Source organism: Anser brachyrhynchus (genome assembly GCF_964034855.1).
Source record: "Anser brachyrhynchus genome assembly, chromosome: 1".
Lineage (NCBI taxonomy): Eukaryota > Metazoa > Chordata > Aves > Anseriformes > Anatidae > Anser > Anser brachyrhynchus.
Window position 1 is genome coordinate 64,732,193 of NC_137694.1, and position 14,126 is coordinate 64,746,318.

At 49.2% G+C, this 14,126-nt stretch overlaps 1 protein-coding gene across 5 annotated transcripts in view; it reads left to right on the plus strand.

Annotated features, from left to right (window-relative positions):
- IQSEC3 (IQ motif and Sec7 domain ArfGEF 3) overlaps positions 1–11,626 on the plus strand; it is a 103,066-nt gene extending 91,440 nt beyond the window's left edge. For 2 of the 5 annotated variants that reach the window (XM_080564345.1, XM_080564349.1), the window contains 5 exons: positions 710–809; positions 2,728–2,889; positions 3,528–3,620; positions 4,259–4,302; positions 6,521–11,626. In XM_080564345.1, coding sequence (XP_080420471.1) covers positions 710–809; positions 2,728–2,889; positions 3,528–3,620; positions 4,259–4,302; positions 6,521–6,958 — 837 coding nt within the window. In that variant the 3' untranslated portion in view covers positions 6,959–11,626. Of the gene's footprint in view, positions 1–709; positions 810–2,727; positions 2,890–3,527; positions 3,621–4,258; positions 4,303–4,385; positions 4,466–6,520 lie in introns of all 5 variants that reach the window. The other 3 variants (XM_080564347.1, XM_080564346.1, XM_080564348.1) reach the window with 3 other exon arrangements.
- Positions 11,627–14,126: the final 2,500 nt, after the last annotated feature.

Consider the following 14,126-nt stretch of genomic DNA (forward strand, 5'->3'; position numbering starts at 1 on the left):
TTAAAACCATTACCTTCTATTTTGCAGAGGCTGTAGAATGGTGTGTACAACTTACTGGAGACTGAATTGTATGTAGTACTTTTAAAAGTGTCCTGCCCAAGGGACCTTGCAACAGAGTTCAGACAGGTACAAAAGGGAGGAGAGCACAGATTCTCTGAGACTGGAAGGACGCAGAACAAGAAGGAAGTTTTGCTTTAGGCACCTGAAGAAAAGGCCTGAGTTTAATGGCAAAAGAAAACTGTGGATGTTGCAAACCGGTTTGTTCCTTGCTGGCCCTCCATCCCATACAATAAACCAGATCCATGAGAATTAGTGCTGAGGGATCAAGGGCAGCACTGCATGCACATGTGCTCTGGTTTCCAGACCTGAGGTATTTCTGACGGGTTTCCCTTAGCCTTCCAATTTGGCACTCAGTGAAGGAGAACTATCCTTGCAACATCGAAAATAGGAGCATCAAAAAATCAGCATCTGGGGAACTGCACCTGAGTGGGCCCCAGGGCTATGCGTACAGAATTTCAAGTGTTGCTACAAGTGCAGTGTGCCAGGCAGCTTTCTGGGCAAAGAGCCTGTCCGTCACCAAGTGTTACTCCCATGTGCAATTAGCAGAGCCTGCAAAAAGCTTTTTCCTATATGCTTTTAGTAGTTTGTATCGTTCTTAACTCACTGTTCATCGGCACCCTGCCCGATGATGCATCTGTTCCTCCAACAGATCCTCAAGCTTTGCCCCAAGAAGAAAAGCTCCTCAACCTACACATTTTGCAAGTCAGTTGGCCTGCTGGGGATGCAGTTCCATCTCTTTGAGAATGAATGTAAGTCTGATTCTCCTTGGTTGCCTGGAAGGGTTTGGTATGGAAAAGGAGAAGGAAGGAGGGGACTGCATTGCCCAGTGAGATCTTACATCAGGGTTAAAATGGGAGGGGAGGAAAAACTGAGGCTTGGTGCTGAGGAGAGCACTGTGCAGGTACGGTGTCATGGGAAGAGGCTCCTGGTCCCTCTCTCTAGCTCATTGCAGCGGGCTGACTTGTCTTGGTGGCAGGGAAGGCACTAGTGCGGAGGCATGAGGGAATCAGTCCCAAGATACACCTCACATAGCTCTCAGGAGCCAATGGTGGGTGGAGAACCTCACTGACAAAACTGCTGCTGCTAGCTTTATCCCCTCTCCACTCATGCCCGAAGTCACAATTCTCACCTCTACTTTTGACACTGATAAAAGCTCAGGTGCTGCAGCTGCCTGCCCACACTGAGATATGCTGTGCTGTGCTGAAGGCTTCCTGAGACAGAAGCAGAGCCCTTGGAACAGCACCCACCAAAGAATGGCGGGAGGCCAGCCCTAGTCAGCCTGACCTTGATGGTCTGGGAAGAGAGCCACGATGTGTCATGATTGAGGCTGGTTGTGTAGCAGAGGGATTCCAGAAACAGGCAGGCTTCCTGCTGGCACAGGCAAAGGGGCTGCACAGTGGTCCCAGGCAAGCATGGCTGATGCCCACTGGGGTTTTTGTGAGCACCAGCAGAATATGCTGCCAGGAAGCACTACTGTGTCTTCACTGAGTTCTTTACATCCTCGCTCTATCCTGTTGACAGTGAGCCACCATCTCAACCCCCTACCCTCTGCAGCACGCAGTGGCTTTCACATCCATGTACGTACAGAAGAGCCATTCATAACTGAGCATCCCCAGGAGGCACTATTAGAGCTGGGCTCAGCTTTCAGGGGTCTGGTGACTATCCTGTGAGTGCTCAGGGATCTTCTGGCAAAGGAATCCTTTTGTGTATACTTTGCAGAGACAGAAAAGCAGATGTCTAAAAGAACTTGAGATCTGAACAGATGAGACAAGACACAGGGTTGGAAAAGGGGCCTGGGACACAAACAGAGGGAGCTGAGGACTGGCAGAAAATAGCAGGTTGATCTTTTAACTTGTTTAGTAAAGATTGCTAAAGGCATAGGGTGGGGAAGGCAGACAGATGCAGGAGCAGTGGAGAAAAGGACAGGAGAAGAGAGAAATTAAATGTGGACAAAGGAGAGGGGGAAGGAGAAAAGGAGCTGAAATCACTGGCCAATGTCCAAAAGACAGAGAAGTCCAGTCACAAGCTTAGCAACTTCCCTGCATGCCTCATGGACATTTCATTTGCATTCCTGTGTTTTGCCTGTTGGGGCTACTAAGCAGAGACCTGCAAAACCACATCCTTCTCTTTACCACTCTCTTTGCACAGCACGATGAGCTCCCCACCCATGCTGTGCTATCACCCCTGCTAAGTTCCCTGCTGATGGAAGTAGAGACTGAGGAGAGGCCCTGCCACTGTGGGTGATAATAGTTGTTCTGGCTTTGAGTCCAGGAGCCAACCTGTCCTGCTGCAGCTCCCGCAGGATTAAAAAGCATTGGCCTTGGGTATCCTATTAGCTCCTCCACAGACTCAGGAGGGTTTTGCAGTCCCACCTCTGCGCTCAGGTTCTCCGAGTCAAGGTTACACTGACTGTAACTGAGTTTTTTGGCTATGGCACCACTATGGTAGTGGTGGTACTTGCCTTGCCATTGCAGCTTGGCCATTCTGTTCCTTTGGAGTGCTGCAATGCTGCAAATTCCTACTGTTTGCAGCGTGACAAACTCTAAGTGTGCTATTCCTCTGGACTGATGTTAGAAATTCTCTGTCCTGGAAAGGCAGCAAAGCAGCCAACTTCTCCAGCAAGAGAGCCTAATGTTTCTTTATTGTGTTGACACATCTTCTTCACAGATTACCCCCATGGCATCACACTGGTGACTCCAGTTTCGGGCTCAGAGAAGAAACAGGTACTGCACTTCTGTGCTCTGGGTGCTGAGGAAATGCAGAAATTTGTGGAAGATCTGAAAGAGTCAATAGCAGAAGTGACAGAGCTGGAGCAGATACGAATTGAATGTAAGGGCCTCTAATACAATTCAGATTCCAATGCCATCACACTGCATGTGTCTACCAGGGAGAAAGTGTAAAATCAGTGGGTTCTTCGGAAAAAAAAGGACAAAGAGGATGAGTAGCAGAATCTACACAGGATTGTTCTTGTGTTCACCAACAGGGTGAAAAAGCAGTCAGGTTTTGTGAGTACCCACCAGCAGCAGAAAGGGAATAACTGCTTATGATGCTTATGAAATGGAGTTTAAGATACAGTGGTCTGAAATGGTGAAGTTTAGACTGCCAGACCCAGAAGACCCAGAAGATGCCTCCATCCCATACTCTGACTATGCAAATACATTCTGTATAAACATATGAGCCCAAGTAGCTCACCATCAGTGGTCCCTTTCTGTGCAGCAATAATCTATTCTGTATAAATGCGGGTCATACACAGAGGTCTTGTAGAGATATGTAAGTTCCTCCACACGTAAAATCCTTTCAAGTTTTTGTTTCTCTCTTAGCTGTTCCTCTCTCCCTCCTTTTTTGACATTCTCTTGTCATTTTCTTGCATTGATTCTCCTTCGTGTCTTCCCACATTTCTCCTTCAATATGCTGCGGCCCTTCCATCCATCCCGTTCCTCGTTCACTTCCACACATCTGTCTTGCAGGGGAGCTGGAGAAACAGCAAGGGGCAAAAACTCTCTCGTTAAGGACCAACGGAGCCCAGATGGAACCACAGTCAAAGCAAAGCTCACCTACAGGTAAGAGGTCACCCAATTTCTCTTGGCCAGGCAGTGCTGCCTTTGCAAATGTGTTCTCCTGTAAAAATAACTGCAAAAAGAAGTGATAAGTTTTGTATCCTGTAGCCTTCACTGAATAGAATATGCATCTTTCAAATAACCTAGAAGAGCCATTTATGTCTCATTACCCAGCTTGTAGCTGTAACATCCAGCAAAGAGGGGTTAGTAAGTAGTACAAGATAACTGCTGCAGAACATGGCCCACATTTTCTTCCAAGAACTAATGCAACACAGTAACTGCACTGTCAACTTCCTCCAGAGTCTTCACCATCACTTTTGCAAGACTAGCTTTTTTGTAGCAGAGGCTTTGTCTGCATTGGGCTCTTGGGCTTCCGTGCCAGCAAAAATCAAGTGCAGTGGTGAGTGGCTATAAGCTCATTAGAACTGCATGAAAGCCAGGACCTAAAGATAGGAGCCCAAAGGGGCCTCCCCCTAAACCACTGAGCAGCTATCAGATTGCAGGAGGCTTGGATTTATCTTGCAGTAGAGTCTTACTCTCCCTTTTACCTCTCCCTTGGGCTTTCCGGTCCACAGTATGAGGGCCAGCTCTTGACTTGAGGCACAGACCCCATGAGTGAGATCTTTTCTTTTATTTCAAAGGCAAGAAGGATTTGGGGGAGAAGGTCTCGGACAGCACAGTGGAGGTAAGTAGAGTGCGAAGCAGCTGAGGTAAGTAATTCTCTCTCACTTCAGCTCTTCTCACATTCTCTGTTGTTTCTTTTCTCAGGTTTTAATCAATGCCTCCCCAGCCAGACTGACAATTTTACCAATTTCCAGAGATACAATTAAAAGTTACTGCTAGGACGGGTAATACAACTTTCAAATCCAAACTAAACTTCAAAGCATTTTCAATCCGTTTTTATAACTGTAACATCCCTCATGGACCAAGCTCCCAAACGCTGTAGACTAACCCACCCCACTGCTTACGGGGAGACTGAGAACCACACTAAAGACTTCCCTGACATGCTAACTCCATGCAGCATCACATGCGAATTCCCCTGCAGCCCAGCTTTCCTGCACAATCTCTGCAGCTCTGTCTCTCCATCCCCCCTTGAAGGGGATTAAGCATGGCCTTTGCATATCAGAGACTCTCCCTAGAGCTTCACCTCCCTAGGTAGGGAGCTTGGCTGTCCTGTGTGCTTCTATCTTAGCAGGGATGTCTAGCATCCAGTGGGTTGCCTGTTCCTTCACAGACACCCTTACTCCCACTGCCTGTGAGGAAACAGGAAAATGCAGTCTTCACGCTGAAAATCTGATTTACTAATTCCTACTCTTTCCCTGTCTGGAATATCTCCGTTGCCCTGAATTTGCCCTTTTCCAGGGTAGTTCTTTCCCCTCTTGTCATAGTATATTTACTTGAAGAGTTCAGCTTCTCTGTGGGGTGTGGGTGTTGCTGCTTTTCCCTGAAGGGCACCCCATTTCCCTGTAGACACCCCTTTTCTGGGCAAGGTGCCTCTCCCAGCCAACTTCCAATTTCTGTTGGGAGGAATGTTTCTTTGTGGAGAATAGCTTCCATTTATCTTAATGTCATTAGCACTTCATGGCCCAGCAATCAGTTTTTCTGAGGCACTTCCACTGCCTGAATAAATATTGACACAGTGTTATGTCCTGCTGCGCAGTGAGCCTGAGCAACCTCCATGCTTGGGCAGGGACAAACATCTCATTGTTCTTCCTGCATGGTGGAAAGCTTGGCCACTCCACAGCTTCTCCTTCATGGTTGCTGGCTCTGCTGCCCAACATACAGACTGTCAGGGCACCCCTAACGCCCCATCTGCCCATCTGTACCTCTGCTGTGACAATCTGCAAGCAGTAGTTTCCTACCCAGGGTTTGTCATTTGACTGACACTGTGTTTTGAGCTGTGTTCTGGGGATTCCATCAGCCCACGTCCTTGCCAGGAGGAACTATGGCTTCAACCACCATCCGGGTAGCCCCATTTTGCTGCTGCACTCCCCCCTGAGGATTTCCAGTCCAGGCCAGCTCCCTTTTTCAAGCTGGACTCAGTGAGCTCTCTTATTTGAGTGACTCTATTATCAGCATCTCTCTGTGGGGACCCTGATGACCTCCTCCTTCCCTTCCCCCTTCCAACTGCCCAAGCAATACTCTGCCAGCAGAGGAGCATTTCCATTTCTTTGAGATTATCTAATCTGCTGCCATTTCATCATAAATTTCTTTTATCATTGTATGAGCTAGACGGACATTTTTTCTTTCTTTTTTCTTTTTCTTTTTTTTTGAAAATCATTTCCTTTCACTGACAAACCATCAAATGGATCAGAGGGAGCTGTCTTTTCCTAGAGTATGTCAGATTTCTGCTTTTTCCTTTGTAAACAGATTAGCCAGTCATGTGGTGTACCTTCCTACTCAGAAAGGCAGGGAGCTGCGAAAGGCTTGAGCCTGTCTGTCTCTCTCTATCTCAGATTCAGCTACCGTCATTTTTGCAGAAACATACAACCTCGATTATCTGAAACACTGTTATCTAGTTTCCCCTTCCTTTTTGCTGCTGGGGACAAGGGCATAACCTCTGAGGTTTGTTCATTATCATGAGAATTCATGGACGCCTCCACTCATAGAGTTGATTTGCGTTCCCTGTGCCGTTTGGATAATCAAAGTTGCACTGCATTTGGGAACTCTGGCCCTACCGCCTTTGATGTGATGGAAGGGACAGGGGCACTGAGGCCTAGACAAGAAGATGGGGCAACTGGGAGAGAGGGGTGCAGCCAGGGGTTGTGCCTGTTCTGTTTTTTAAAGAGGGGAGGGTTTAATGCATGTGAGGCCAGCTGCTGGTGGGGGTTCAGGGCAGCCAGTAGCAGCAGATGGGAAAAGTCTTGTAACATTTAATGCTTCTTTGGCTGTTTCTAAACTAGGTGTCAATTCACAACAGGCTTCAAACGTACCAGCACAACTCCGCCCTGGGGCCCGAGAGTGGAATGCAGCCCAGCATGCGTCTTAACATGCCACAGGAGCGGCTGGAGACAGCACTGGTGCCCTCGCACCCCGCCTCGGCGGGGACACTTGTACAGTGCCAGCAGATTGTCAAAGTCATTGTCTTGGACAAGCCGTGCCTCGCTCGAATGGAGCCGGCCCTCAACCAGACTCTGACACGCTACGTCACCTCCGACTCCTGCACCTCCACCCCCTGGCGCAGTGTGGGCAGTGGGCTCCCTGGGACCCCCATGAAGCTGGTCCATCAGCCTCCCCTCCCACCTCCACCTCCTCCCTACAACCACCCCCACCAGTATTGTCCCCCCAGCTCCCTGCTTCAGAGGCGCAGGTACTCCAGTGGCTCGCGCAGCCTCGTGTAGCCACACCACCAGCACCAGAACAGCACAGACTTCCCCGCTTCCCTGCCCCACCGCCTCCCTGGGACCCTTTCTGCCTACAGAGATCTAGTTTGTGATTTATTTTTTAGTAAAAGAAAAAGAAAAGAAAAAAAAAAGCCGACTGACCTAACTCTTACCCCGTCTCCCCTCAAGATGATGCTAATTGTGAGGAGCCATCTATAGAGACTGCCAACCTACATGCTCACACATCCTCACATCCTGCCAGCCCCGCTGGCCTCCTGTGCTCACACCGTCCCCATGTAGCACTTTGTTGCCCTGTTTCTGAGAGGCTTGATGACCTGCTGCTTTCTAGGCACTGTCTTCCGTTTGCTACTCCTCAACCTCCTTCCTTGCCTTGCATTTACCTGGCCATAGGTTTGTACCCCTCCAAAACTTCGCCAGCCTCGGAGAGAAACAGACTCACCCGTGCCAAGGACCGACCTTGGGGCACTCAAGGGGTGGAGCTCCCCCTGCCTCCACTGCTGCTGCCTGCTAAGCTGGAGCTGAGAACTTGTGCCACTTGCCATGCATCCTCTTCATCGCTTTTCAGATATTATCTCCTTGCAGCAGCCGGTTCCAAGCGAGGGAGCGCACAGGTGACAGAGAGCTCGAGAGGAGGAGAGACTGTCCTAAGCTGCAGTACAAGACAAAGATCGCCTCACTTTGAACGTGAAAACTGTTTCTGTTATATTGGAGCATTGTACCAGAGACCTCTGCTGAGACCTAGCAGACCTCATCACGTGTAAATACACCTGTATGGTAGAGTATGTACGGCGCATGCTTACTAAAGGAAACACCAAGCAGTTCTGAGGGAGCAGAAATGAGAGATTAAGCCCAGGGATCTTCCTGGGATGGATGAGCACTTTTCCAAAGAGATGGCACCAAGAGGTGCCCTCCCACCTCAGTATACACACACACAAAGGTTGTCTTCTCTAGCATGAAACAGACACACCTCTGCTTTTCTCCTTCTAGCTGGCTTTGTGTTTCCTTCCCACCTGCTCTTTTATATTCTGAAAGCAAAGCTAAGTGTTATATTCACCTCCTGGGGTGGATGATCCCTTCACTTGGGCTCTTCCCCCTTGTGCTAGAGGGGAGGGGCTTTTTGGAGACCACCGACGTACGCTCCCATCTGTATCTCCCACCTGGCTATGCTTTTTCCTCCGTCAGCCCTTCCCTTAGGAAAGCTCTGCGCCAAGGCCTTTTCTCCTCTCTTCCTCCCTATCTCAGCTTCAAAGTGAGGGGAGGGTAAGATTCTGAGATAGAGATGACAGCTCAGCTCCTCTTCTTTATTGGGGACATTGATGTGAAGGCAGACAGCATTAAAAATGAGCTATGGCTGTATTTTTAGAAGAAAAGAAGTATTTTCGAGCAGTAGGGAAGGGAAGGTATTAATTAGCTTAAAGGCTTTGGTCTCACTCACTCACTGTATCTCCCTTCGATGCTTAAGAAGATCAACTTTAGGATTTTAAAATAGGACAGAACGCCTTTTAGGGCCTTCATTTTTATTTTAAGAGGGAAAGAAGGAAATGCTCTTCCTTCCTGCGCGAGGCTGAGGCATGAGCACCGGGTGCTGATGACACAGCCATCGGGTGAGGAGAGGTAAGGATTGTTGGCAGTGGTGTGGATGTGCAAAATGTGAGGGAAAGGGGGACAGTGAAGACAGATGCAGGAAATTTTTTTTTTACTTTGTGTGGAAAAAGCTGCACAGCAGCATTGCTCCAGGATAATCACCTCTGGGGCTATTGCCAGTGACAAAAAACGCAGTGCATCAGGCTCTGGCCCCGCTCAGTGCTCTTTGGGTGTCCACTGGCTCTGCTGAAACACTCTGATGAAAGAGTTCATTTATTTGACCTGGGCATACGCCCAGATGGGGTCAGGGAAGCAGGCAGGGGCTGAGGTGAAGGCTCCCTGGTGCTTGGCCAGCCCTCCAGGGCAGGAGCCTGCTCATCTCTGGGTCTGCTGGTTTCTGAGACTGACCCTCATACCCTGATGTGCCAACAGGTCTTAGCTGTCTTAGTTGTTTCCTTTGCTGTCTGGAGCCGGATAACAGGCTGCTGCTTCTACATGCAGTAGCAGAGGTACTGACCACAAACCAATAGGCATAGCCTCAGGGAGGCCTGTGGAAGCAGAAGACAGAAAAAAATGTAACAAAACCCTGAGTAGAAGCCCAGTCTCCCTCCAGGCCAGAGAAGCTTTCTCCTACCCAGTCCCCAGGGGCGATGAGGGTGCCCCGTGTTCCAGAGCCAGCCTCAGGAGAGGTCCTTGCCCGCCTCACAGGCCCGTGGCCCCAGCTAGGGCTCAGCCCCTCACCCTGCAGCGAGCCGTGAGACATGGCTGGCCCGATCTGCTGCTGGATCCGTCCGAGGTGGCACCACGCCACGGCACGGCAGCTGCGATCTCATCCCACCTGCCTGCAGCTCCCTGGGAAATCCTATGTGTGGCACCTGCCCCTCTCTGGTCAGCGTGGTGTGTGGCTCCACGTTATGCTCCCTGCTGAGGTAAAAGGCGGCTACCCGAGAGGCACCGACACTGCCCTTCCTCCTCAGCAGTCGCTTCCTTGCCTGAGAGCAGCGGCAGGACTTGCTTGTTTATCTTTTCCCAGAGTGCAGGGAGCCACGGAGGGTCTGTGTGCGTGTGTGTGTTAAAATAAATAAGTTAGGTTTTACTTGACATTTAACACGAAATGACAACAACAAAAACTTTAAGGTACTCGATGAAATAATTTTTGGGGATGAAATATTTATAACAATGTCTATGAAGTTCCTACCAGAGAGGTTTGCTGCTTTAATAATTGATTGGGAAAGCAAAGAAGAATGTAAAAAAGAAGTAAGGAACCTTCCGTGAGACTCCATAACGCTGGGTGAAGGATGGAAGCGAATTACCTGAAGTGCCAAAATACCTGAGGCACAACAATCTCTCAGGGCAAGTTGGCTCCCGTTGCCTGACCTTGCAAAGGCTAACGCTGGCCTCGAGCTTTGGACAGAGAAGCAAACATAGATAACCCTTGCCATCTTCTAGCCTGCTGGACGCAACATCTTCCATTGGAGTTGGCCGGAGAGATACCAAACCACTTTATTCCAGGGTCTAGCGGAACAGGTTGCTCTAAATTCTGCTGTGTAGCTGAGCCCTTCGGACTTCACTTCAAAATGTGGATTTTTTTTTCCTTTGAAGGTTGGTCTAGAAGGATGACAAGCACTTTAAAGCACGTCTACATCTCATCTGATCTATTGTGTTGTCTGCTCCCACAACCCTCCCACATGCAAGTGAAGACACAGGCTTGGTATAGCTGTAGTACTGTGAGTAGACACCCTTGCACACAAACTAATCATTGGCAGGGAGCAGGCTAGAAAGATCGTGTCAGTGACAATTGGATGAGGGACTAAATGTATACCGCAGCTCTCCTGGAGGGACCAGACCACAGAAAAATCACCAGCTCTTGACAGCAGTGATTCCGATCATGAACCTAGCACAATCCTTCAGGCGGTGGGATCAGGCAGGAAGAGCTGTGGCAGAGATCAGATCAACTCTAAAGAACCTGTGGCTGTTTGCTGCTGAATTCATATCCTTCTGTATTAAGAAAAGGAGGGGAGGAGAAAAGAGAAACCCAATTAAGAGCATTCTGCAGTAAGTTTCTGGTGCTCAGTGGCCAAACAGGAAGGTGGCTCTGCTGGAAGATGGAGAAGGCAAGGTGTTACTGCGGTCTGCAGAGCTGTGGTACACAGACCTTCAGGCTCTGTCCAGGTTCTCTCTTGCTCATGCTGGTGGAGGTCCAGTGAAATTGATTAGTTTATACCACTTACAAAGGGATGAAAAAGTTTGACAGGAGGATCAAGCTTAGTGCAAACAAGCTGGGCTTAATGCAGTGTTTGTCCACTGCTGTAGTACTTCTAATGTTGAAGACTGGGCTACTCTAGTAGCAACAGTTAGTGCTTTCTGCAAGACCTTCAAAGCACTGTTTGTGTTTCTCACCTCCTTGTAGATGGAAGTTGTGGGTATGGTCCACAAGTAGAATTTTGTCGATACTCAGTCTTCTTCACAAAAAAGCACCACCAGTTTCGCAAGTATTTGAGGGCCCCTGACCTGCAAGTGTTTTTTTTCTGTATGTTTTTCAGAAGGCTTAACCTGCAACTATTTGTGAGGTTTCCAAAACTAATCTGAGCCCTAAATCAAGAAATCTGCTGCTTGGGAGAGTCTCTGCTTTGAAATGAGAGTTGCTGAGCAAGCTCCCCCATCTCCCGCTCCACCAGCCGCCTCACTGTGCTAGTGTAGGCTCCAGGGACTGCCGGCAGTGTTTCGTGAGCTAGAGCTGTCCTTGTCCTGCTTGCTCTTTCACAGCCATGCCTGGGACAGCAGCTTTGAAGTCACCCAGCTCTTCAGCACTAGTCACAATCCCATCTGAATGTGTCTTTTTAAAAAAAACAAAGTTAACAACAGAAGTGTTACCTGTGTGTAGGCTGTTGAAAGCACCTGTCTGTCTGTACCTGTTTTCTGCTGTAAATATCACCAAGAAAAGCTTCCTTTGGGGAAAGTGGTGTGGTCACACCTAGCTAAGAGTCCAAATGGCGAATATTTTGTAACAAAACAACGAAAATAGATCAGAAGTATTTTATCTGTTCAATTAATAGAGTTTTAGAATTATATTGAGATATGTCACTTGTGCGCTAATGTCTTCTTTGCCTCAGCCCCCCTCCTGTGTCCCTGGGCTCCGTCGGTGTGCGCAGGCGCACGGGCGACACACCAAGGCTGTGCTCCCAAGGCGTGCTGAGCATCGTGGCTTCCTGCTGGCCCCGGGGGCAGCCCTCTGCCAAGACTGCTGATTTCCCATCAACTGCAGCAGGAGCCAGCTCAGTGCTCAGGCTCTCTGAGGAACAGATCAAGAGGAAATCAGGAAGAAATAAACTTGTCCAAGGGAAGGCAATTCAATGTGAAATTTAACCCTAGAGCGAGCCTGTTGTCCATAGGTATAATGCTTATGACTACAGGACAGAGGAAAACAGGGCAGGGGGAAGGCAAAGCCCTTCCATGCTGCGGCACCTTTCTTTACACCTTGCTGGCATGCAGCAGAGCCAGCCCCAACCTCTCTTGCCCACACTGGTGCAGCTCTGCACCCGTGCAAGGCATGTGCTGCTGTGCGAGCAGGCTGCGGCGAGGAGAGCAACTTCACATGCCGCATGTGCCAATGCATGTGTTGTACGCCAGCTGGCCTCAGAGAAACTCATGCACCCAGAGACATCGGCACACACTGTGTGTTAATGCACACACCATCTGCCAGCATATAAGACTATATGGCAGATAACATGTAGGCGCCACTACTATCCACGCGGCTGAACATGCCCATACAAAAATGTCAGGCACATGCAGCCATCCGCTGTCTGAGCGGGACAGCTGTGCTGGCTGCAGTTACCATCACAGCACATTTCCTAAGTAGGCTCAGGCTTGATTAACATTTGGATGGGGGACACGTAAGGAAAATGACATTTCCCATGCAAATCAGATATACATGCATATTTACACAAAGCATAACCCCAAGGTTAATGAAACTGACCTTTGTAAAGTTGTGTGCAAAGAAGAGAGACGTGATCAGCGACAAACACATGCACACAAAGCAAGCTCTCCTCTGCGAAGGCTGGGGGGAGGCAGCCTACATTCTTGCAGCTGGGAGTCCAACACAGGCAGGGGTCAGACTGCACCTGCTGAAGAAACAGTCTGTAGGCTGCAAATTCTTTGCTGGCTTCAAAGAATCCCTTAGAGCCCCAGGCCCACGGTGAAACACTTGGGAGGACAGAAATCCCTCTGGGACACAGGAAATTTCCCAGGGATTCAGAGGCTTCCGTTTATGTTTTTGTGTGCCACGGATATATTATATATCAGTCCATCCCAAACACATCCATTTTCTAAGGTGTTTTGTAGCAGGAGTTTATCTGGAGAAGTTTCTGCCTGATGTTTAGATCACACACCTGGCTGTAAAGATGAAAGCAATAAAAACAGATTGTCTATATGTGATATACTCCTACCTTGCTCTGATGTGCATACACTAACTATTATTAAGAAGGTGGCAGATCCTTTTATGATGGATACAGTGTAGGCACATATAGGTAGTGCCAATACAAAGAGTTACAACCGCTAAAGCATATACCACAACTGTCGTATTGCATCTGTACACTGTAATATCTATGCAGTCTACATAATGCACAATAACATACCTATAGTACATTCAGAGCTGATCAAAATATGCCAATCTTTTCTGCAGAGAAGTCTGAGATGCAATTTTCTCGGAAACTTTTGAGATGGACTTTAAGTTAAGCACATCCCTCACGTGCTTTGCTGTAACTGGGTCCTGCCCACCCGCATCGTGCAAGATGCAGGAGAGTTGCCACTGAACTCAGCACTACACATCCCGCTGGCTCCTGCCTCGCAGGCGTTGTTCTCGGGGTGAGATGCTCATCCCAAGCCAACACAAATAGTGGAGCCCTGAGGGAGTAGTGTGGTGCTGGCAGGGTTACCACAAGCCTAAACACTTGGTGGTCTTGAAGCACCTTTCCTATAGCTAAGGACTGCAACTGAGGTTACAAACTGGCTGAGAAGTTGTGGTTTTTTTGCCTTAATGCATGCAATCCATGAGCCGGGCTTATTCTCAAATATGTAGAGTAGGGTCTTATTTTGTGCAACACCCATGCTCCAGCCTTGCGGTCCGGCAGCATGGCGCAGATATTGGTGACTTCTTGAAAACAAGACTCCTGGGTCCCTGGGCCTTTCTGCTCGTGAAGGGTAGATCCTCCCAAACAGCTACAAGTTAGTTGCAAAACAAAAAAGGGAATGAAAGGGGAGAGGGAAGAATTTTCCTTCACAGGACTGTAGGGCCAAGGCTGCAGTGCCAACAAGAGGCGTAATGGCCCCTGTCCTCCCCCTGCCCAGCTGCACGCCCACCATGTGAGGCTTTCCCTGCGCTGGTTGCCCACTGTGCTCATCTCAGGCATTTCCCCTGCTAATTCGGAGAGAAGAGAGCAGCCTCCTCCCACACCCCGCCACAAGCCGGCACCTGCACGGATGCTGCTCCGTGGGCTGTGCAGCCCGCGGTGCGGGGATGGTCTCCCCACACACTGCCGTGTCCCCGCCGTGGCCGCAGAGCCGCTCGCCCCCGCGCTGCTCG